Source organism: Balaenoptera borealis, assembly GCF_965194805.1.
Source record: "Balaenoptera borealis genome assembly, chromosome: 3".
NCBI lineage: Eukaryota > Metazoa > Chordata > Mammalia > Artiodactyla > Balaenopteridae > Balaenoptera > Balaenoptera borealis.
Genome location: NC_138866.1, coordinates 92,446,073 through 92,469,806, shown reverse-complemented (window position 1 = coordinate 92,469,806; position 23,734 = coordinate 92,446,073). Strand labels below are relative to the sequence as shown.

General features: G+C 38.7%; 1 protein-coding gene across 7 annotated transcripts in view; it reads left to right on the top strand.

The window, feature by feature from the left end:
* Positions 1–23,734, top strand: part of ATP8B4 (ATPase phospholipid transporting 8B4 (putative)) — a 324,241-nt gene that overhangs the window by 257,601 nt on the left and 42,906 nt on the right. For all 7 annotated transcript variants that reach the window (XM_082387909.1, XM_082387911.1, XM_082387910.1 and 4 more), the window contains 7 exons: positions 3,547–3,662; positions 7,009–7,173; positions 8,147–8,258; positions 9,990–10,095; positions 18,199–18,346; positions 21,146–21,329; positions 22,012–22,235. In XM_082387909.1, the coding sequence (XP_082244035.1) occupies positions 3,547–3,662; positions 7,009–7,173; positions 8,147–8,258; positions 9,990–10,095; positions 18,199–18,346; positions 21,146–21,329; positions 22,012–22,235 (1,055 nt within the window). The remainder of the gene's footprint in view (positions 1–3,546; positions 3,663–7,008; positions 7,174–8,146; positions 8,259–9,989; positions 10,096–18,198; positions 18,347–21,145; positions 21,330–22,011; positions 22,236–23,734) is intronic.

Below are 23,734 nucleotides of genomic sequence, written 5' to 3'. Positions count from 1 at the left end.
AGGAGGAGGAGGAAGGGCTGAGAGTTGCCATTAGAGCAGACAACCTCCAGAGGGCGCTGAAGCACCGGCAGAGCCCACCTGCCACTCCCAGTTTGGCACTCCAGGGTCAGATTTGGGTTTGGAGATGGGGTTGCTGTAACCCCAAGGAGATGAGCAGAGAGGAGGAGTTGATTACCGGTCTCCTCTGACTCTCTGGCCCAAATTGCCTGGCTTCAGAGGGGGGACAGAGTTTTGCTTTCAGCAACTGATGGGGCACTTCCAGGCTGGTTGGGTTGCCCAGTGGCCTGACAGCCTGACAGGCTGACTGTGGTGTGACCGCCCTTTGTTTCTCCAGAATCTGTACATCAGGAGGTGCATGGTTGCGGGAGCCCATTCACCGCTACCAACCGCCCCCCCCCCCAATGGGGGATGGCACCTTCCCTGGCTGTACCCTATGACCACCAGGTACTTGAAATGAATGCAAGTTTTTTGACTTCAAGGAAAAGCTCACATAACCACTTCTGCCTCATAATGTGTGGGATTTACTATAATGGAAGGACATTATAAAGAACAGATAGAAAACTCATCTGTTGGTCTCCATGTACGAGTTTATTTTGCATGAATCCCTCCTACATGAGTAGATAGCAGAGGTTTATTTTTGTTCCTGTGTGTGTAGTTGTGGCAGAGGATGTAGGTATGGTGATTTGAAGCCCTCAAAGTAATATTCTCAGAACTCTCAAGATTTCTCTTGATTGGAACCGAAAGAGACCTGGAAAAGGAGGAAAAGAAAGGGAGGAGGGAGAAAGAATGACTGTTTCTCAGTAAATTCACCTTCCTGGTTGATTGTTCTGTCTTCTCATTTCTTTTAACTTCTATGTATGTCTAATGGAATAATGTAGAAAGGCTGATTTTTATGCTTTAAAAGATTTTACATCACAAAGAACCTAGAAGTAGCTAACAGAACTTATTCAAATCAATTTTAGATAGAGACTTTGATATTAAATTTGTATACTAAAATGGGTTAATCCAAATTTTCTCTTTCTTTTTGAGTGAATATTTGTAACATATTTTTGTGGATAATAATTTATCCTAGATATACAAAACTGTGAGAATGGGTACCATTTTTTTTTACCACTTAAATGATTTCTTTTAAATGAATAGATTGTACACTTTAAATGCCGAAAAAAAAAAAAAAAATTTTCCAGGGTGCATTACATCTATTCAAGCTAGGAGGAAATTCGATTAGATTAAGTGTTGACTAAAGGTCATTAAAGATTAGAGGAAGCGAGATAATCATAATTCAAAGAGTCATGTACCACAATATTCATTGCAGCTCTATTTGCAATAGCCAGGACATGGAAGCAACCTAAGGGTCCATCAACAGATGAATGGATAAAGAAGATGTGGCACATATATACAATGGAATATTACTCAGCCATAAAAAAAACAAAATTGAGTTATTTGTAGTGAGGTGGATGTACTTAAGAGTCTGTCATACAGAGTGAAGTAAGTCAGAAAGAGAAAAACAAATACCATATGCTAACACATATATATGGAATCTAAAAAAAAAAATGGTTCTGAAGAACCTATGGGCAAGACAGGAATAAAGACACGGACGTAAAGAATGGACTATGGACTTGAGGACACTGGGAGTGGGAAGGGTAAGCTGGGAAGAAGTGAGAGAGTGGCATGGACATATATACACTACCAAATGTAAAATAGATAGCTAGTGGGAAGCAGCTGCATAGCACAGGGAGATCAGCTCAGTGCTTTGTGACCACCTAGAACGGTGGGATAGGAGGGTGGGAGGGAGATACAAGAGGGAAGAGATATGGGAACATATGTATATGTATAGCTGATTCACTTTGTTATAAAGCAGAAACTGACACACCATTGTAAAGCAATTATACTCCAATAAAGATGTTAAAAAAAAAAGATTAGAGGAAGCAACAACCTAAGTGTCCATCAACAAATGAATGGATAAAGAAGATGTGGTATATATCTTGTGGTATATACAATGGAATACTGCTCAGCCATAAAAAAGAATTAAATTTTGCCATTTGCAACCACATGGATGTACTTAGAAGGTATTATGCTAAATGAAATAAGTCAGACAGAGAAAGACAAATACTGTATGATATCACTCATATGTGGAATCTTAAAAATACAACAAACTAGTGAACATAACAAAAAAGAAGCAGACTCACAGATATAGAGAATAAACTAGTGGTTACCAGTGGGGAGAGGAAAGGGGGGAGGGGAAATTTAAGGGTGGGGATTAAGAGACACAAACTATTATGCATAAAATAAGCTACAAGCATATATTGTACAGCACAGGGAATAAGGTCAATATTGTATAATAACTATAAGTGGAGTATATCCTGTAAAAATTGTGAATCACTATATTGTACCCCTGTAACACATAATGTTGTATGTCGACTATACTTCAATTAAAGAAAAGATTAGAGGGAAAAGTAATTTATTGTACTATTGTATCTATATTCCTTTAAATCAAGCTCTAAACTTTGTATCCTCTTAAACTAATAGTAGTCAATATTTATGTTCATCTGTTTTGAGGCATTCTATTTTTAGAGAAAAGGTATAATTGAGTGGAAAGCATGTAACAATCTTTGACTCGATGAAGCTTGTGAGGGTCAGTGTTCAGACCATGAAGTTGTGACACAGGCAGTTGTCCTAGATGATATCAGCCCTTCAGAAATAGTAGGGGAGAAATACATTGCTATGTCATTCATTCATTCATCCATTCATTCATTCAATAAATAATTAGGTGTCTGGTATCTGCCAAGCTGTAAAACCAAGCCTGCAAAGGTAGGCGTAAGGAAAGATTAGCTTAAAGAAAGATTTGTCTGACAGCAATATGTGCAACAGCCAGGGGAGGGCACGAGGATTGGAGATGAGGGATTGGCGCCTAGTCGAGGCTGTCATTCCCAAACCTGGGGGGCAGGTTAAAAACACAGCCCTACTAATACAGACTTCCAGTGGGAAGAAGATAGAAACTTTAATTTCAAAAGCCCCCTGTGAAGCGTGCTTGAAGCCAGGATTGTGACCCAAGAATGAAAGGGCTTTTCCAAGGAGTAAAGGGGGGTGAAGGGATATGTCAGCAAGGACTGCGAACTAATGCATAAACCATGGCTTTGAATGGCTAGAATTCCATATGGAGATCATTTGGCATGACACTGATAGCTGATTCCTACAGTCAGTCTTGAATTTCACATTAGGAGACAGGCAAAAAAAAGCTCTCAGTTCTGCTCAATACAGAAGGCTTAATTTAAACGTATCAGCCCTTCAGAAATGGTAGTCAAGGAAAATAACAAGGTTGTACACATCAGAATGAAAACACTTTTTCCTGTAGATGGAATATTTCTAAGTTAATAAAACAGGAGTAAAGCCAGGTGACTTAGGTAATGACCTTTTAACCAAAGGCACTGAATATTTTACTACTGGCTAAAACATGCCCATTTCCAACTTGCCTGGCTAGAGCCCAGGGACAGTCAAGTTTTGATGGATTTCACTGAATATAATCTACTTTCCCAACTTTTTTTTCAGTTCGAAACCCAGAAGGACAGATAAAGCTTTATTCCAAAGGAGCAGACACTATTCTGTTTGAAAGACTTCATCCATCCAACGAAGACCTCCCGGCTTTGACGTCAGACCATCTCAGTGTAAGTGCCTCTGTCATAAGGTCAGCACGGTGGCCCTTTGGCTGCTTCCTATGGTTAGGTCTTATTTTTAAAATATCAGTTAAATGATCTGACTTCTGAAATAGAAAGCATGTGAAGAACGGTTCCACAGGAAACTGTGCCAGTGAATGTTTAGAAACTGGCATGTGGACCTACCCCCTACCCTGCTGAGAGTCTGGTCAGTCTCACCGCAGGTGGGTTAACACACAGCAGCTGAGAAGTAGCCACTGAGTGTGGGCTCCTGAACTCCGGCCAGGAGAAGACTCAAGACCCCAAGGGAAACCTGCTCTAACTTCCCTACAGCTGGGGACTGTTTCACCTGGGTGACTGGACTGGTTTAGGGAAGAGGAACTGGAGAGTTGCTTTCCCTTGGGTTCCGATGTGTCTGGTACTAATGGAATCTCTTATGGTTACCTCCAGGGAATAGTTCAGGGTCGTGTTTACGTGGTGAGGGGAAAATAATCTCTGTAGCCAACTTTCTCCTCTAAGGGTTCTCTTATTCAGATCATAAATCATGATGCCTCACTAGTGTTCCCTAGGTTGAAGTTACCAAATGCATACATCCTAAGATTATGCATAGTTTCTTTCCAAAAGCTTTGTAAAGGGAGCAGGGATGGTCTTTGGCACAGCTTTTTTTTTTTTTTTTTTGCAAAAGAGTAAGAGTCTATGAATTAATATGAACATTATCTGATTTAAACCTGAGATTCAAGGGTCTCTATTTGTTTGAGGTTCTGTTTAACCCAATATGAAATTTAAGGGCAATTGCTCAAAACTCTTATTTTCTCCTTGATTTCTCTCCTTTAAAAAACTATTAAGGAGTGGGATAGGGAGGGTGGGAGGGAGACGCAAGAGGGAGGGGATATGGGGATATATGCATACGTATAGCTGATTCACTTTGTTATACAGCAGAAACTAACACAACTTTGTAAAGCAATTATACTCCAATAAAGATGTTAAAAAAAAGATAAAAAAATTTTAAAAACTTCCAAAAAAAAAAACCAACTATTGAGGATTCATTTTCTTTGCCAAGCCCTATATTTAACATAAAACATTCCCTGAATCTTTAAACAAACAAATAAACAAATAAAAAAACTCTGGCTGACTTTAAGTTTAAAGAATGATGGTTTGGTAATATTGGTTACAAACATAGCTATTGTTTTTGTCTTTCCAATAGAGCATTCTTGATTTTCTTTTAATCTTTTCCAGAAGGCTAGCATGGTCTTTTTAAATTTTTTTTTTTTTTTTTTATGAAAACAACATTGGAATCATAAGTATTTGATTTTGCCATTGCTCAAACACCAAGGCCCTGGATTTTCATACTAAAGTATGGGAAGCCAAATTTGATCTTTTTATATTTCTGTGCAAAACGTTTATTTTCCAGGTAGTATCAATTTGACTTCCTTTCGCTTCATTCACTTTATTCATTTTGACTTCTAAATTCTGTGGTTTTAAATTTATATTTAATTATTGATTTTTGAATTGTTTAATGATAGGAAACAACCTTGTTCAAATGTTCATTTAGAATTCAACTTGTGTTTCATGCACTAATTAAATAACTTAAATCATCTGTCCCCTTTTGTAGTGTCATCTTAGAGCTGATTCACTGCTGTGCAGAACAAAGAGAAAGGCACTGTAATGCCCAGTGCGGTTGCAAGGGAGACGCAAGAGGGAGGAGATATGGGGATATATGTATACATATAGCTGATTCACTTTGTTATACAGCAGAAACTAACACACCATTGTAAAGCAATTATGCTCCAATAAAGATGTTAAAAAAAAAAAAGTTAAAGTCAAAGAAGTGTTTGTGCAAATTAAGAGGACAAAAGATCCTTATGAAAGGCAGTAACTAGATTTTCAGATCAGTAGGGGACCCAGTGGTGGTCTTGGAGGAGGGCTTGTACAATGTGATTGCAATATCCAAAGTGCTACCACTGCCTACGAGATAAATTTGGATAATTTTTCTCATGGTCTCTCTGGGCTAAACCACATCACTGAAGTATGCACTGACTTTTCTTTCCATTTACCTAATTAGGGTGTGTCATGGTTTAATTTATGCTTGATTGCAAACCTGTGTCTGTCTCATAAGCCAGAACACAACAGAGAAGACATGCTCTGTGGCAATGCCCAAAGGAGCAGAAATGGCTATGAAAATGCTTACACTGTAGAGGCCCATAAAATGACCACCGGAGGCCTAGGCAAAGTGGGAGGTTTTTAGCATTTCCCCAAGCATTCAACCAACATATGTTTCTAGCTATTGCAGCTGTGTGAAGCACTTAGCAACTACCAGCCTCCTATTTTTATTTATTTATTTTCATGTTAGAAGGATAAAGCACTAGAGGTATAATTTAAGATTGTTGGCTTCCTGAGACACTAAAGGAAGAGTATGATCCTCTGATAAATTTGACCTATTATTAAATACTAACTCCATAGAAAATAGTTTCTAGAAAAATAATGATTTTTTAAAAAACTAACTGGACTTGACTGTCACTTTAAACTTTCAACAGTTTTATTATTAAAATTAGGCTTTAATATAGCAAAAAAAGATTTATAGAAGTTCTAGGATGAAAAGTAAAAGTCAGCCTCCATTTCTAGTACTACTTCCCAGAAGCGAACATTTATATTAAACTTTTCTGCCTTTCTCTCTCACTTTTCCCCTAGAGTTATTATTATAACTTTAATTTACATCCTTAAATTTCTATCACCTGACATCTATTTATTCATCTATTATTGAATAAATGTATTTTATTGTGGAAAATTTCAAACATAAACACAAGTAGGACAGAGTTAATTTTAGACGTGGCTGTATTATTAGGAGGAAGGTGACAAGACTTTGGTGAGATGTCATGCTGCAGCCCCTTGAGAGAGCCTCCTACCTTTGATTTGAGAGCTATGGCTCCTCTGAGGGTCCTTTCTTCTCCCCTAAAAGCCGAGGGCCATAGGCCTTGAAACAGGCTGGGTCCCTCACATTGCCAGCAGTGCTTCCTTCAGGCAGAGGATAGGTTAGAAACCAATATGTTGCTTCAAGTGGTTATCTCAAGTCATGGGCACCATTGATCACCTCTCAACTAGGACCCTTCAGAGGGCATTTCAGCAGTCTTAAGGGGGAATGCTAGGTCCCTTGAATGTTTCAACCCAAACAAAACACAAAATAAAAATATCATCTCCCCTTTCCAAGGGGATTAGAAAGTTGGAGGTCAGGATGACTAAGTAGTGCTCTTGAGATAAAATGAATTTGAGTGCAGAACTTCTTACCCATTATTGTCGTTGTTGTTTTATTGCTGTGACTATTGTTTTGGGATGGTTCCTAAGTCTCCGTCTGCCCTGGCAGGAATTTGCAGGAGAAGGCCTTCGAACCTTGGCCATCGCATACAGAGATCTGGATGACAAGTACTTCAAAGAGTGGCATCAGATGCTTGAAGATGCAAATGCTGCCATAGATGAGAGGGATGAACGGATAGCAGGGCTGTATGAAGAAATCGAAAGGGATTTGATGGTATGAGTTTAGAAGCATGATGGTTTGTGTTTACAGAAGGGGTCATATGTGTTTAGAGATCTAGCATGGGAATAATCCATTGGCTAAATCATCTTGCACACAGCAGATGTTACTCTTTCAAACAATGAATCATGCTTTATATGTTGACTTTGAGCTTGCCATATGTGGCCAGAGGATTATTTCTATTAACAGTAGCTTATGCAATTGGAAGTCCCCCAAGAGTAGACGGTAGTAGACTCCCTATTCTTTGTCAGCCTCTGGTATGTCATGTTTTGTTTGATGTTATGTGTTGTTGTTTTTTTTTCCTCCATGCTTTATAACCCACCTTTTTAGAGCAGGGAAACTTGCCATGAAGAGTGGGGCTCTAGCTGTAAGCCATCCTAGACCCATGAGATTCTGATGATATCTGTACTGTCCAGAGTGTGATATATTCTAGAAACCACTCTTCCCTGAGGCCCTAGTGGCCAGGATGCTTAGCTATTGTGAGGCACTAGGGAGCACACCTTGCTCATCTTTGGATGAAATATTGCACAAGAACCTTCACTTTTTAGTTTATGGCATCTGATGGTTTGTTAATTTAAGAGAATGCCTCTACTTTTTTTGTGATCCTGACTCTGAGACGAGGGCTCTCCTTTGTACCCTTCCATGTTAATATAACTGGGGGATTCTTAAGTCCTTAGAAGCCCGTGTTATGCTAATATGTTATCTGAGCATATCAGATCCCTCATGTAAATTCTAACTCCCAGGATCTCTGCATTAATTGGAATGCCCATCAGTTGCCTTGATTAGGGAACCTCCTTCTAGGGTCCTTCCCAGCGCACCTCTGTACATAATAGGATGCTTGTTATATCAGTGCATCATACTCTCCATCTTCAATTCATGTCCCTTGACCTCTAAACTCTGTGACTGAAAGCCGTGGATGTTATGGGTATTTTTTGCATGCATTAACATGAGGTATTCTTTTTTAATGAAGCTACTAGGTGCCACTGCTGTAGAAGATAAGTTACAAGAGGGTGTTATTGAAACGGTTACAAGCTTATCACTAGCCAATATTAAGATCTGGGTCCTAACAGGAGACAAACAAGGTAATTTGAAAATAGATGATGATGTTTTGACAAGGGGGCAATAATTTCTGTGGTAAAATTTTAATTAACCAGAAAGCTCAATTAAGGAGACATTTGCCCAGTCCTCCGCATAGGAAAGAGTTGAAATACAAAAAGGAAAGCTCATATATTGCAAGAATTTACTATCAAACTAACAAAATATCTTCTATAGTATACCCTGGGGCCAGTTGAGTTTCAGCTCAATTGCCTCTTAAAAATAATAGTTATACCCATAGGCAACAATGGTATTAAAAATGTTGAACTATTGGCTTGTATGCTCCTGGTTAGGAGAGGGAGTGGCACAGCTCTGAAGCAGGACATTGGAGACCTCAGCATTACTTCTTTAGTTTCTTCATGGTAGGAAGGTTTGGGAATCTTAGAGGAGGGGTAGGCTTTGGAGAGGCTCAAGGAAGCAGCTGTTTATCAGCTGGTATGGAAATATTTTGGTATTTTAACAACTACCACAGCTGTACCAGTGCAATCTGGCTGAATTCCAGGACTGCCCATGCAGTTGTACAAGGAGAGCTGACCCACTTTCAGGCATGACAATACGCCAAGTCATCAGAGAATCATTACGTTCAGAATACTGTGTTTCCTAAGAAAGAAAAGGGGATCAATACATTTTGGATCTATTGCTAGCAGTGGTTAAAACAAAAATGATTTTCTGCTTGGCCATCAGTGGACCAGAAATATTCAGTTAACTGGCACATACGTTTTTAAGATTCTATCTAACTTTTTTAGAACATTGGAGTATTTGCAGATATGATAAATCAGTTCTCTATATGTTCACTCAAATCACTGATTACAAAAAATAAACCATAGAGAGTCGAGCTCTGTGGTTGTGTTATTATACTTCCTAGAGTTTGATGTTGATCAGTGGGTACAGCTGTTCAATTAGTTATGAATATCCACAAGTTTACCGTTTAGCTTTCATTTCTGTGGTTTCTACAAAGGACATGCTGAGGTTTTATCAATTGTCTTCCTTGACTTAGGACAAACCTAATGATTCTATAGAATTCGCTGAAGTCTAACGACTCAGTAAAATTAGAATCAGATGATTATATTGCAGATGAAAGGGGGTACTTAACTATCCTAGGCTCCATTTCTACAAAATTAGAGGAAGGACTGGTCAATATCATGTAATACTCTAGTTATCTAGTAGCAGCAGTCCTGGTTTTTTTTGAGGTGATAGCCAAATTCCAAATTTCTATTCACTTAATGCAAATATGGCAATGTTGCATGTGGAAGAACTAAAACATTTTGTAAGATCATTTTTGCTGTTCAACTGAACATTTTGTGAGATTTTTTTTCAATTTGTCTATTATATCAGATTGAATAATAGCTAAGTTTAGTATTTCAGCTCTCTAAAGGCAGTATTTGAGACTTCTGGTAAAAGGTTTTAAATGTATACATTTTACTAATCACAAGATCTTGGGGTATTTTCATGAGTACTCATTTTGGGAATCAAAAAGTTTTTTAAAAAACTAGATGAGAATGCTGAGGATTCACAGATGTTGCTATTTCTCCATGGATTTAACAAATCTTTGAATTTCTCCCTGGGCTTCTTGTATTTTGTCACCGATCATGCCCCCTTTGAAGTTAAGGAGGCCTGTAGGCTCTAAGGAAATAGAGCAAGGGCCTCAAAACTTTTATGAGAAGGTACTTACGTTATTAAGTAATGTTCTAACTGAAGTCGGCTTTATTATGTATCAGAAACTGCCATCAATATTGGCTATGCCTGCAACATGCTGACTGATGACATGAATGATGTGTTCATCATAGCAGGGAACACAGCCGTGGAGGTCAGAGAAGAACTCAGGTAAGTGCTAGAGGAAGGAGGAAAGGAAGAGAGGGAGGGGGAGGGGAAAGGAAGATCTGATAGTTGAGAAAGAGGAAAATCCCATTTGAAGAAGAACATTTTAAAAGTCTGCCTAATTATTTCCCCAGAACTTCAAAAAGTGCTGTCTTATAACAATTTTTGCTTGCTGGTGCTCGTAGGAGCTTCTCTAAACTCAGCCCACTTTGGGTCTGGCCAAATGGCTTAGAGGCCAACTGCTTTGCCGCTTGCTTTTGCTACAGTCTCGAGGGGCAGCAATGGGGCACGATGGGCTTCCTTCACGTGCCTCCATCATTTAACTTTTGTTCCTGAACTTTGAAAAGAAAGGAAGCCTTAACTGTCAGCACCCCACTTGATACTTATAGATGGACTCTCCCAACTTTTTTACACTGTCTTACTCACTCCAGAAAACGGCTATATCATGCTGGTTAGAAGCTATGACTGGAGACTCCATATGTATTTGCCAAATCAAAGTTGGGAAATCTCATGATTACTGACATAATTTTATTATTATTATTTCTATAAGTTTAACAAGACAGTCCATAGGGTCTATTGGGAAAATATTAACGATTTATTTAATAATGAATAGTAATTAAATTTTTTACCTCGAGAAAATCTTTTTCTTTATATGACTTTTTGTTTTGGGGGGAATTTAACTCTTGCTGAAGGAAGATCAATGTAAACAGATCAAGATTCTAAGGAGCCTATTGCTAAATGCTTTGAGATAGTGCCTGGGACCCTATGGTAAGCAGTAGACATGCATTCTCTTGTTTCATTCTCAAACCAACCCAGCGGAAGGCGTTATCATTATCCTTGTTTTACAGATTAGGAAGTTGAGGCACACATAGGGTAAATAATGTGCCCAAAGCTTCACAGCCGGTCAGTGGTTCAGCTGGGGTTGAATCTAGGCAGCGTGGCCCCAGAGCCTGTGTACCCACTCACTTGTCGTGTATCTCTGTAAACACACCTTGGGTGTATTCTTACTCTCTTTAAATAGCTAATATAAAAAATGCAGTTGTTGAGGCATATGGCTGTTTCACTTGAGGTCAGACACCAGGTTAGCAACTAGAGCAGAATGGAGTTCAGGGAGAGACAGCAGGTGTAAGAGGAAGAGTACAGACTCTGTGTGAACTGGAGCCAAGTTGGAATCTCATCTTCGTGCTCCTGGCTGGCCAAGTGACTTTTGAGATGCTATTCGACCTCTCTTTGTTTGGTTTCCTCATTTGTAAAATGGGACAACATACAAATACCTACCTTATAAATTATTCTATTTGGGGGATTAATATAAGAACGTAAAGCTTTACGGCCACTCAGTGAGCATGCTTCTTGCCTTCCCTCCTCTCTTTCCACTTCCTCCCTTCCTCTTGCCCTCTTTCTTCAGCCATTGTTCTCAATCTTTCCACCAAAAAGGACTAATTTTTAAAAATATTTCCCCAATAGACCCTATGGAGTCTATTATTAAAATTATATAAATAATAATAATAAAATTATATCAGTCACAGTTAATTAGATTTCCTAATTTTTATTTGGCAAAGACACACATAATCTTCAGTCACAGCTTCTAACCAGTGTGATATAGCAGGTTTTTACACCAGGTTGCTGTAAGGTAGCTGAAAGGAAAATAAAACTTTAAAAACTTAGGGAGTCTCTACATTCTTATCAGAGAAAATTCTACACTTTTCATTAACCTTCTTAAGATACTGAAAACAACATGGTGACTCCCAGTACAAATTTTATGGATCCTCTTCCTCTGTTGATTACATTGAATAACAATATTGCAGGTTGATGGAACAGCGCACACAAAGGCATACAGACGTGAAAGATATGTTATATTCCAGGAGCAACCTGTCAAGTTGTAGCTGGAGTGTACTACAGAGTTATGGGCGGGGATAATTTTTCAGAGATGAAGTGGTGATAGATTGTTAAGCCAAAGTGAATACACTTTATCCTGAAGGTACTGGATGGATGGAGGGGACTTCTAAGCAGAAAAGAGACAAATCCAATTTTGCACTTTAGAAATAACACTCTAGTGGCAGGATAGATGGAGTATGTTGGACGGAAAAATGAATGGGATGGGGAGATGGATCAAGAAGCTGTTGGAATACTCAAGTTTAGGGGTGATGAGGGTTGAACTAAGGCAGCGAGGTGGTAAGAACGGGCAAGGAAAAAGTGGAATGAAATTGACAGCTGTTTCGGAGGTAGAATGGATAGGACTTGGAATTCGATTTGATGTGAAGAGACGTAGAAGGAGGCTCTGTCATTTCTAGCTTGTCTGACTTCACAGCCTGGAATACACTGAGCTGTGCAAGAACAGAAACTCATTGAATTTTCTAAAACTGAACTTGAACCCCTTTTCTGCCTGATGACAGAACAATTAAGTTAGGCACTTTGGGTACATTTAGTTCACGTCAAGGATGTGCAGTTGCCTTACCTGTCACTGATCCTCAGCGTCAATCCAGTGGCATCTGGCACTTCCCATTTCTGTGTCCGTGTCTGGTCTCTGGGTTGCTGGCTGTCCCTCTTGGCTGACTTCTGCATCCTCCTGGGGAAACATGGAAGTTTAGGGGCTCTTCCTTACCTCTCTGTGTCTGAGAAGTGCTCTCACATGGTTACCTCTCTTCCTGAAATCCCTTTCTTCTACTACCCTCCATGTCACCGTGCTTCAGTGGCAACGCGTCCATACTCAGATTCCCAAAAACTTATCTGAGAATTCCATTATCCTTTCCCAGTCCAAGGTGTGGGTCAGCACCCAGGCTTCTTTTAGTGATTCACGAGCATCTAACCTCCTCTTCAAAGTCCCTCTCCTCTAGGCTGGATGGGCAATGGAGAAAAGGAGTCATTTTTTTCTAGTCTGTTGCTTAGGGCCACATTTTATGCCCTGATTCCTTTAAGGATTAGTTTTTTGACACTTGAAGAAACTTTTCTCTTCCCTCTCAAAAAGCCCAATTAGTGGAATTCCAGATTGCTGGAATTCAGGATGACAATGCTGCTGTGAGTTTCAGGAGTCTATTTTGGTACTCAGAAAACAAAATCTTGACTCTTTTGTTTTCCCTGTACTTGGCTCTGTCAGATCCCCCGAGGCAAGGTATGTTTCTGAGTAAACAGAGAGGGTCATCTGTGGTGGCCGTGGTGATTGCAGAAGGGGTGGGGAACCGAAGTTAATTTCTCAAGATTTTATCCAGCCACATGTGGTTGACTAAGTAGGTGACATAACTGTCATTACGTGGAAGGAATGTGGAGAAATGTGAATTCTTATATACTGTTGTTGGGAGTGTAAGTTGGTAGAAACTTTCTAGAGGGTGAACTAGCAATATATTTCAAAATTATGTATGTGCACAGTTTTGACCCAATGATTCTTACTTCTAGGAATTGTCCTTAAGAAAAATAAATGGACAAATGTATGTGTGTTTGTGTGTACGTGTGTGTGTTTGTATACATACATACATATTGTGGCATCGATTATGATAATAGGATATTAGAAACTGCTCAAATACCCAGCCACAGGGATTTTGTTAATTACTATGATATATAGATGGAGTGAGATACTATGCAGTCTTAAAAGTGATTATGTGTTTTTTGACATTGGAAGATGTCCACGATATATTTAAGTGAAAAGTGAGTTTATGAAATTTCATGCATAACATGATCCATTTTTTCAAAAAAAGTATATATGTATGTATGTATACGTATAAAACACTATACATCTATATCCATATCTATCTACCTACCTCCCCATCAAGTTCTCGAGATCATATACATACAGTTGTTCTCTCTTGGTGCTACAATTGTGGATCATGTTTGCTTTCTTCGTTATGGCTCTTTGTGTTATCTGAAGTTGTAATAGCGTCCATACAATACTTTTACAATTAGGAAAAAAAACCAAAAGATTATCTCCATTTTTTTTAGTGAGAAGAAAAAAAACATTCAGAGGGAAAAAAAATAAAGATTTTCCATCTAGACTAATTATTTCAGGCCTCTTGAGGCCACACCTTGTTTAACTTGCTGGCAAATAATGTTTATTTCAACTCAGATTTGGAGATTACCCCGTTCTGAGACTCTATGGCAGAGAGGCAATGAATGATAGAAAATTCTGTATGCGAAGAATCAATACATTTATAGTATGCATTTGCTTAATGTTAGGGGGAAAAAACAGCATCCAAGAAAAGTTATTACTGGAGCTGCTGCTCTCTATAATCCTAATCTTGGTTACTTATATCTAAAGCCATGGTTTTGGGGATGAAATACTGAAATTGTAAATTTACACCACTCAGTTTTCTTGTGTTACACCTTTGAGTTCAGTGGGAGTTCATGCAAAAACATTAAAAAGAAGCATCAGAAAGAATAGGATCTAAGTGATAGTAACTATTGGGAGGAAATGACCTAAATGCTCATATTTAAACCTGTCAAATATGTTTCAATTATTTCATAAACATTGATATGTAATTTTCATGCATATCATGCATGCATACAGCTTATTTCAAATCTAATGTCATGAAAATGTTTTAGACACATTGAGTCCTGGGTTAACTTTGCTGCCATAGCTGCTTTAGTATTCAGGGCATACCCAGAAATCTACAATTAAACCCTGTTATACTTTCTCCAAAGATTACTGCATTGATTACATTTCCTCAATACATATGTCTTCTGCCCAAAGAAAAGCGGACTGAGGATGTCATTTGGCTTGGGCTGACAAGCAAACCCATTACATGTTTCATTTTTGTTGCATTGATCACATGTTTTATTGTTAGGAAAATTAATTAAACCAGGAAGTGACCCTACTGCTTCTGAGTAGTATCCTAGTGATATACCTAGGAACTGACATTTCCTCTTTAATCAACAAAATACATATTGCATTTTTTGCACACCTACTTGATGGAAAGTTATTGTTTGAATGAGCAGGGTTCATAAATGCAAGTGGCTCCAGGGCCAGGCAGGTAATATTAGTTGTGTGATCTGGGCCGCACAAGGCATTATGGAGTGTTTGGGGCTTTGGTGAAGGCGAACAACACGTTGTCCGTAAATTCATACGGATTCTTTTTAAACATTATGCAGGCCAAACAAAATGCACCTTGTTCCTAATTCCCAATTTCTAGTCACCCTGGCAAAATGTTTTAGTAAGTTTAGTCTCTATCATAAATTGTAAAATTTTAGAGTACTCAGTAATATTGGAGACCTTCCAGTACAGCCTGGTACAGCTGCCTGAGTTTTCCTAATGGTATCAACCAGTGTGATTCGCTGGTATCATTCCCCTAGATTCTAATAAAGATACCGCTTCAGGGGTTGAGTATCTTATAGGTCACACAGTTAATAAGGGATGAAACTCGGGCTTGACATCAAAATTTCATGTACTTTCTCCCTTTCTCTACTGTTGGCAGGGTACTCTTTTCCCCTAACTGGTGCTCTAGCACTATGCCTTTTTCCCAACCTAGAGGCAGCCTGTAGCTAACTATGTGTAAACCTTTTGGTACAGTAGACAGAGCACTAGGAATTTGAAGACCTGGGTTCTCGCCTGGGTCTGTAACTGACTAATCAACTGGCTAGAGGTCAGATAACTCAACTGTGGGCATATGAGATATCAGAGGCAGACCTTGGGCCTGAAGCCAGATCTCCAGGTTTCAAGCCCAATGCTCATATCAAAGTCAAAATTGTATTCGTCTAAACATGATGTCATGGTTTCATACTATTTTCTAACAGGTCATTTTAAGGTTTGAATATAGAGCGCCTTAAGAAGACTGACAAAATGACTCTTTCTCCTACCACCTCTTTTCTTTATAGATTGCATGTAAGCCAACGTGGGCCTAACTGTGCTTTGCTGTGTTTGTGGTGGCATGGGGCTGTGAATGCCAAAGTCGCCTCAACCGATAATGCCTTTCTGCATGCCAACATTGTAACAGACTGCCCTTCATTACAGAGCTTGGAAAAATCAGGCACTCTTCTGTTTTAGCACTTGTTACTTGTATTCTGTAGTAAAGCATTGTGTATCATGCCTGCAAAAATGTATAGTTCATATTCCACGAAGGGAGTTATGTGTCGCTTTTTCCCTCCTAATAAATTGTTTGGCGAGGACCAGCTGGTGTTTGAAGAGCTAAGTTCCAGGAAGAAAAAGAAATGACAGCTATAGAGCATGGGCAAAGGGCTGGCCTGTGTGGAGGGAGTGCGGTGGGAATTTAAGCAGAGCCGGAAACACTGTCCCTTTTCTGCCCGGAAAAGGGTTCATGTGAGATGTTAGGAAGACAGTTTAGGGGAAAAAAATCCTAAGTAAATAGAATTTCAGCCAATACTTTGATGAACTTCACCCTTCTTTGGAATGTTTTCATTCTCTGGGGGAAAACAGAGTTTGAGTCATTTATACAGCAAGTGAGAACTTTACTGAAAAGGAAACTTCAGGAGATGTTTGCCCTTTGGTGCTTTCTGAGGACCTAATTTATGAGCTCTGCAACACTGTCAGAGAAATGTTCATTTTGGAGGAACTTGTCTCTCTTGCTTTCTTCATTATATGGACTGTAAATTTTCATGACTGTGAGGAGGATTCCCTGACATGATTATCTGATGCAAAAGCCCTGCATCTCCCACTTAAAACAATGATTTTTCATGTCTGTTCTCCCTCCCGCTCCCCTCCTTAACTCCCTAAACTTCACACATAGCACTCTGACTTTATAAATCTTTTTCTTTGATTCTGCAAACTGATTGCTAAAACGTATAATATCATCATCCCTGGAGCCAAGGGCATGTAACCTTTGGGTTCTCTGGGTTCCTAAATGCAGGATGTGATTTTGGTCCTGGACAGCAGAAGGAGATGTTGAGCCAGAAGATGTGTTTTTTTAAAAAAAAAACTTAACTTGTAAACAATTAGTGTTACATTTTCAAATAATTAGAAAGCTGAGGGCTAAAATGATTGTTTTTGTAATGTGAACATTCTCTTCTTTCAGAGGAGCCACAGCAAAAAAACATTTAAATAAATGCTTTCTACATAAGATGGGTCTTTGGGGAACCATTTCATTTTGCTGTAAGACAAAACATCCATTTTCTGGCCTGTCTCTCACTCCCCATTCTGTCCTGGGCACTTGTTTTGTATATGCTAGTTGTGGCCTAAAGTGTTGGTGGCTGGCTTTGGCACTCAACTTCCGGAGCGCCGACTGTGTAGTTCCCTGGTTGTGATCGAAAGTTCTAGCAATCATGTCAGCTTGCCCTATGTTACTTCAGAGCCTGTCATCCAGGGGGTTCGGAGAGGAAATTTTCCTTCCTTTAAAGGCATTGTCTTTGCATTTTGAAGAGAAGAATAAAATGCCACTTCTAACGGTGTTAAGTCACCGTACAATCTTCCTCTTAAACAGCAGAGATGGTTGAGTTGTGGGCAGGGTTGTTCTAGTGCTGATTAGATCTAGGACACTGGAGAGAGTTTCCATTTGGAACTACCCTCTACACTTTGGTGTCTGTAGTTTCTTTCCCAGAAGATTTATTCTATTGTTTCAGCTGATGAGTACAATTTTCACTTAAAATATTCCATTATGTTATAATGACTATGCCAATTCAGTAAATGCCATTATTTGTTTTTATTGTCAAATTTCTAAAAGATGTGCTTCTCAGAAGACTGCCGTTTTAAGTTGGATCATATTACATTGTTCTACAAGTTGATTAATTTATTTTATATACAGAATTCCCTGGAATTCCTAGAAGATTTCATCAGTTGTCTTTAGCCTTTCCCTTTGCATTGTTTAACAACATCAGGTGCCAGATCAGTGGTTCTTAAGTCCATGAAGCTCAGGTAACCTTACGTATCAAATTTATCAAGAGCCCCTAGTTCAAGCCAGCTCAGGATGATGATTTAGCTTTTAGGTAATTTAAAACGTTCGAGATGATTCTGTTTTCCTTATGTTTACCCTCCTACTTCCTGGAATTTGCAAATTTGCTATGGTATCCTCATCACAAAGAATTATCCAGCTAGCTTACTGAAACTGTATCTCATGCAGCAGTCTGTCTGAATAGTGATGAAATGAATTTACCTCTAGGCCAGTCTCTCCTTAGAGTTAATAGGTATGCTCTGTATACTTTGTTATGATTTGCCTTCCTCCCCTCTCCTTTAAGGAAAGCAAAGGAAAATTTGTTTGGACAAAACAGAAGTTTTTCCAATGGCCATGTAGTTTTTGAAAAAAAGCAGCCGCTGGAGTTGGACTCAGTTGTAGAAGAAACCGTAACAGGGGATTATGCCTTAATCATAAATGGCCACAGTTTGGTGAGTTCGTTTAAGGCTTTTTTGTTTCTTTTTCTCCACCCCAATAATCATTTCTTTTGTGCTGTCATAATGAAATCTTCTTTTGTGTATTCAAAACAAATGACACTACTAGAAATAGGGCATATGCACTGATTTCCTGTTTGCAAAGGAAAGGGAAACTTCTAATATATATTTCATACATTATTGCTTGAACCACCACAGTGACGGGGAGGATCTGAAGAAATACTGAATTCAGAGGATATCAATCTTGTCTAAATGACTACAGACCATTTAGCAGTACTGTTTAAGTGCTTTTCTGAGGGAGGGTGTCACAGCTCCCTGTTGTTTAATTAAAATAATGCAACTGGATGGATGTATTGCAATTATTGCTCTTGCTAATGTTTGTGATTTGCAGAGCACAACCTGACCTTCATATAATTACCACACCAAATTATTGCCATTAAGATACCTCTAGTGGTTTTTCTAAATAGCAGTATTTTAGAGCGATGCCAAACAATTTGCTTTGATTAGGAAATCTGGTTCTTGTCGTAATAGAATAAACTTGCATTGTACTTTTAATGTAGTTCAGGTTCCAAATCTTGAACAAATATCAAAAGCTCTTCTGAGTTTCTAATTTAGAAAACAAAAGCTCTGATTGTACTCCAGTGAAATTATCATTTATATGCACAAAGAGCTAATCTCACATCTTTCTCCGGCTTTGATGATCATTTTTCACTTTTTGGAGTTTGGAAAATAAACGTATCTTCTTGTAGACAGTTTCTTAGAGGACAAAAGAAGTTGGAAATGAGTATATTGTATTTCCCCCCTTGTGATCAGCTGTCTGTTAGCTCTTAGTGCTTAGAGCGTTATCCAGCTGGATTCCAGACGTAATGATGTGTTGCCTTCTACACCATGGAAAGTTACAGAGCTCAGTTGCAGGCCAAGCTTAGTTGAAAGTTTGTCCAGATGACACGAACTTCTCCTTTGCACAAATGAGCAGCAACTGAAAATTCTAAGCCTGTCAGCTGGGACTTAGAGCTGGTGGTCTTCGAGCTGAATTGCCCAGGGACCAACCACAATAGGGAAAGGGTCCCTAATGACTTGTGCTTTGACTTTCCCTCAGGCTCAAAGAGGCCAGTGTGTGGGCGGTTAGAGTACTAAGGTGATAACACACATGATTCTCTCTCTGTCTCTAAATCTGTTGAAAGAAAGAGCTAAGATAGACACTCTTCAAGAACCCCCTCAGCTTCAAAGCCTGAAGCTTATGAAACCATGAAATGTCATTTTTAATTTAAGGAGAATTGACTGTGTTTCTGCTAGTATGGTCAGAAGTTTTTTTAAAAAATCATGATTCCAATTTGCTCAAATCTTGATGCTTTGCAGAATGTAATTGGGTCTTTCTTTCTCACAGTCTGTGTCTAGGTTTTTCACTTGTTGATAATAAAGAAAAAAGAAAAGAGAGAGATGGCAACCATTCTGAGCAAGACAGCCAGTTATACGCTTTCTTTTTCAGAGAGGGTAATTATATTTGAGAAAGCTAACTCACAATTTCCCCTAAGAATTGTAGGCTTTGACATGAGAATTTTCTACATTAGAGTCATGTTTTTATACTCATTCACCCATCCTTCCATTCATCCCATTAACATTCATTAAGCATGCCCAGGTCACCGTGCTAGAGCCTGAGGATAAGGATGTGAAGAGAACACAGTCCTTGTTTTAGGGATTGTCATATGGTGAGAGCTAATCTCACAGTGGTATGACAAATACTATAAGGAGGAATGGACACAGTGCTTTGAGAGCATAGAGGCAAAGCAGCACATTGAGTTCCTCATGGGAAAATCAGGGAAGACTTCCTGGAGGAAGTGATGTTTTCAGGTAGAGGAGACAGCAAGTGCAAAGGCACAAAGGCAAGAAAGAACCTGCCAAATTATGGAAGCAAGCAACTTGGCCTGACAGGAGTAAAAAGTAAACCTGAAGGTGGTGGTAGAAGACAGACTCAAAAGGAATATAAGGGCCAGAGTGTGAATGGGCTGTGAACATCTTGCTAAAGATTCATTCAAAGATAGTGATGAGTCAAAATTTAGGTGGATTCCTGTTTTCTCTTAATGTGTTTATTAAATAATGTAGAGATGTTTTCTAGAAAAAAATTGTAGTTAATTGCAAAGGATTATGTTCTCTTTTTCAGTCCTTCTTTGGTATGTCTAAAGGCTCTGATGTATTTGGAGAAGTGCAAGGGTGTAAATGGTTGGGGAACCCTGTCTGAGAAACAGGTTGCATGCCACCCTTTGCACAGGCCTCTCTTGATTTCAGACACTATGTTCTTCAAGGGCTAATCTCCAGATCATCTGCTTCTCATTTGCTCTCACATTAACAACCACAACAAAAAACACTAAATATACAAAACAACAGTGCAAAGGAAACAAAAATGTCATCATGTAGAACAAACAAATCATCATTTTGTAGTTCATTCTAAACTTGGTGAGGTGACGGATTGGTTCTGTCCTTTGCTTTTCCTTATTTTAGTGGATTCCGGACCTTTTCCGGCATTCAACTGTATCTCTCCAATGCAGCACGATAATGCATCAAGGAAGACACACAGGGCACTGCGTCTTTTACTTTTATGGTAAAATTCCTTGGCACTAAGTAGGAGTTCAATACTCTTTTCTTTTGTTGTTTGTGTGGCCCTGAGTCAACAATGACTTGTTGAAGTGAATTAAACTGTTTAGAAATCAGCTGAGAAACAAGAAATCTGCTTCCCAAATGACATCTCTCATTTATTATTTCTCGTTCTATTGTGGATTTTAAAAAAAAATAACCTAGGCCCATGCTCTAGAAAATGATGTCAAGAACGATCTTCTAGAACTTGCCTGCATGTGCAAGACTGTGGTTTGCTGCCGAGTCACCCCTCTCCAGAAAGCTCAAGTAGTAGAGCTGGTGAAGAAGCACAGAAATGCTGTAACTTTGGCCATAGGCGATGGAGCCAATGATGTCAGCATGATCAAAAGTAAGGGGACATTTGCTTAATGGGGCGTGCTGCAGACCTGGAGCTCCCAGGTTCAGCACTTGGCAATATGTAATGGAGATTGCATTGCAATTTAATTTTCCCAGTGTTTCTGAAATGAATACTTTTAGGGCTCAATTCATCCACCATTATTAGCATTCATTAAAAAAAAAAAAGAAAACACCTTGTCTTTAATTAAATCATTTATGTATTGGTCACTGTTTGGAGAAATAAGTAGCTGTGGTGTAGAGGAATGAACATTACATACACAGTCCCAACACTAAGGTTTAGTCCCAGCTTTGCCACTTACAAATTGTAAAACTTTGTTCAAGTTACTGAACTTGCTGAGCCAATTTTCTCATTTGTAAAACTAGGATAAATACCTAACATGAGTGTTTCATGAGATAATGTACGGGAAAAATTATAAATGCTATGGGTTTCTGTGAATAAATAATAACATACAAGAAGAGTGATAGGGGAATTCCCTGGCGGTCCAGTGGTTAAGACTTGGCGCTTCCACTGCTGGGGGCCCGGGTTTGATCCCTGATCGGGGAATTAAGATCCCGCAAGCCGAGTGGCATGGCCAAAAAATAAAAAAATAAATTAAAAAAAGAGGAGGGATAGGTTCCCCAAAGAGGTTGTGTCTTTGTTTGGGGAGTGAAACTGTCCCTCTTCTCCTTTGTAGGTGCTCACATTGGCGTCGGCATCAGCGGCCAGGAAGGACTGCAGGCAGTCCTAGCCAGCGACTACGCATTTGCACAGTTTAGATACCTCCAGAGGCTTCTCCTTGTTCATGGAAGGTGGTCCTATTTCCGAATGTGCAAATTCTTATGCTATTTCTTCTATAAGAATTTTGCATTCACACTTGTGCATTTCTGGTTTGGTTTCTTCTGTGGTTTCTCAGCCCAGGTTGGTAAAAAAGTTTCTTTCTCTTATACGATCCCCTGGATTGTAGATGACTGTTATACATGGCTCTTTACTAATCAGTAGAGATCATTTTTATATGTCTAATATAAATGACAGTGTGACAAATTATGTAATTGATAGTTGACTTGAGCTTTGAACCCAAGAAGAATATATATTTAGCTAGAGTTTTATTTTTTGCTTATTTACATAGTAACTAATGACGACTCCTTCCTACGCATTTTAAAGTTTTTATTGAAATTTTGGGTATGATGACAGGTAAGCTTGATGCAGAGTTTTAATTCAGAATCTGAGAAACACTAATAAGAAAAGTTGAGGCATATCTGTTGGAAAGATGATCACTCACCCAACACACTGAATGTAAATCTTTTAAATCAGGGGAAGGAATTGCTACCCTGACCTCAAGGCTGTTTGATAGCAATTCATCAGCTAAAAATTGATCCATAGATTATGTTGGTAGCAAGGAAGAAAAATTAGCAAATTCGTAAATTAAGATTCTATTTTTATATCTACTTTTAGACATTTTAAAGGTTACTTAACCCCATATCTTGGATATCAGGAAAGTTTTGACCCTGGGTATCAACTGTGAAATGTAAGACTCATAGCATTTAAATATATTTATGAATAAAAAATGGCATCAATATTTTAAACAACAGCAACAAAAGAAAAAGGTTGTCCTTGAGAATGAAATGGTAACCATAACTGTCATTAGAGATTTCTTCAATTGTTCTTCCTTCCTCTTGTTTTAGTTACTGGTTTCAATGATATACATGGAGCTAATTTTTTCAATTATTTTATTCCAGAAAAATTGAGTATGAATTAAATCTTGGCATTTTATGTTATCTTAAATGTGCCAAGGGAGATTAGCAAATCCTTTTTGTAATGAAAATAGGTTTTGTACATTTCCCCCTTTTTCTGAGAAGTTGAGATTTCCTAAAGGCACATCCATACCCATTTCTAATTTTCTCTTTTAAGAATAACATTCCCCAAACTAAAAGCAGATTCTGTTGATATTTTTGTTGGTATTTTTGGTAATATCTAGACAGTTGAAGTAAAGCAAAGTCTTGATTTTAGTTTCTCAGAAATAAAAGTTTTCTTAGCACCGCTTCAGAGAAGGCACTGGGGTGAGGATATTTACCTGCTCACGGTCCCAGCTTAGTCCAACAAAGACAAGCATGGGAATGTGGCCTGTGCCCTCTTAGGCTGTTGGCTTTTCCTCCACATGAGAATGCAGCAAGGCTGTTTGCTAAGTGGTGTTTTTGAGAGATCCAGTTTTCATATTGTAAAAGTTTGGGGCTTTTGAAAGATCACAAAACACAGAAGAGATGCCTTAACCCTTATTTAGAGCTTTTAGGACGCAGAGGAGTAGTTAGTGGTTTGAATGGGCAGACACACCAAGCTTGGATAGGCAAGTTTACTGCCAAAGTTGTCTTTGTTAAAACTATGAAGTTGAAATGAATGTTCAGTGACTTCTAATCTCTACA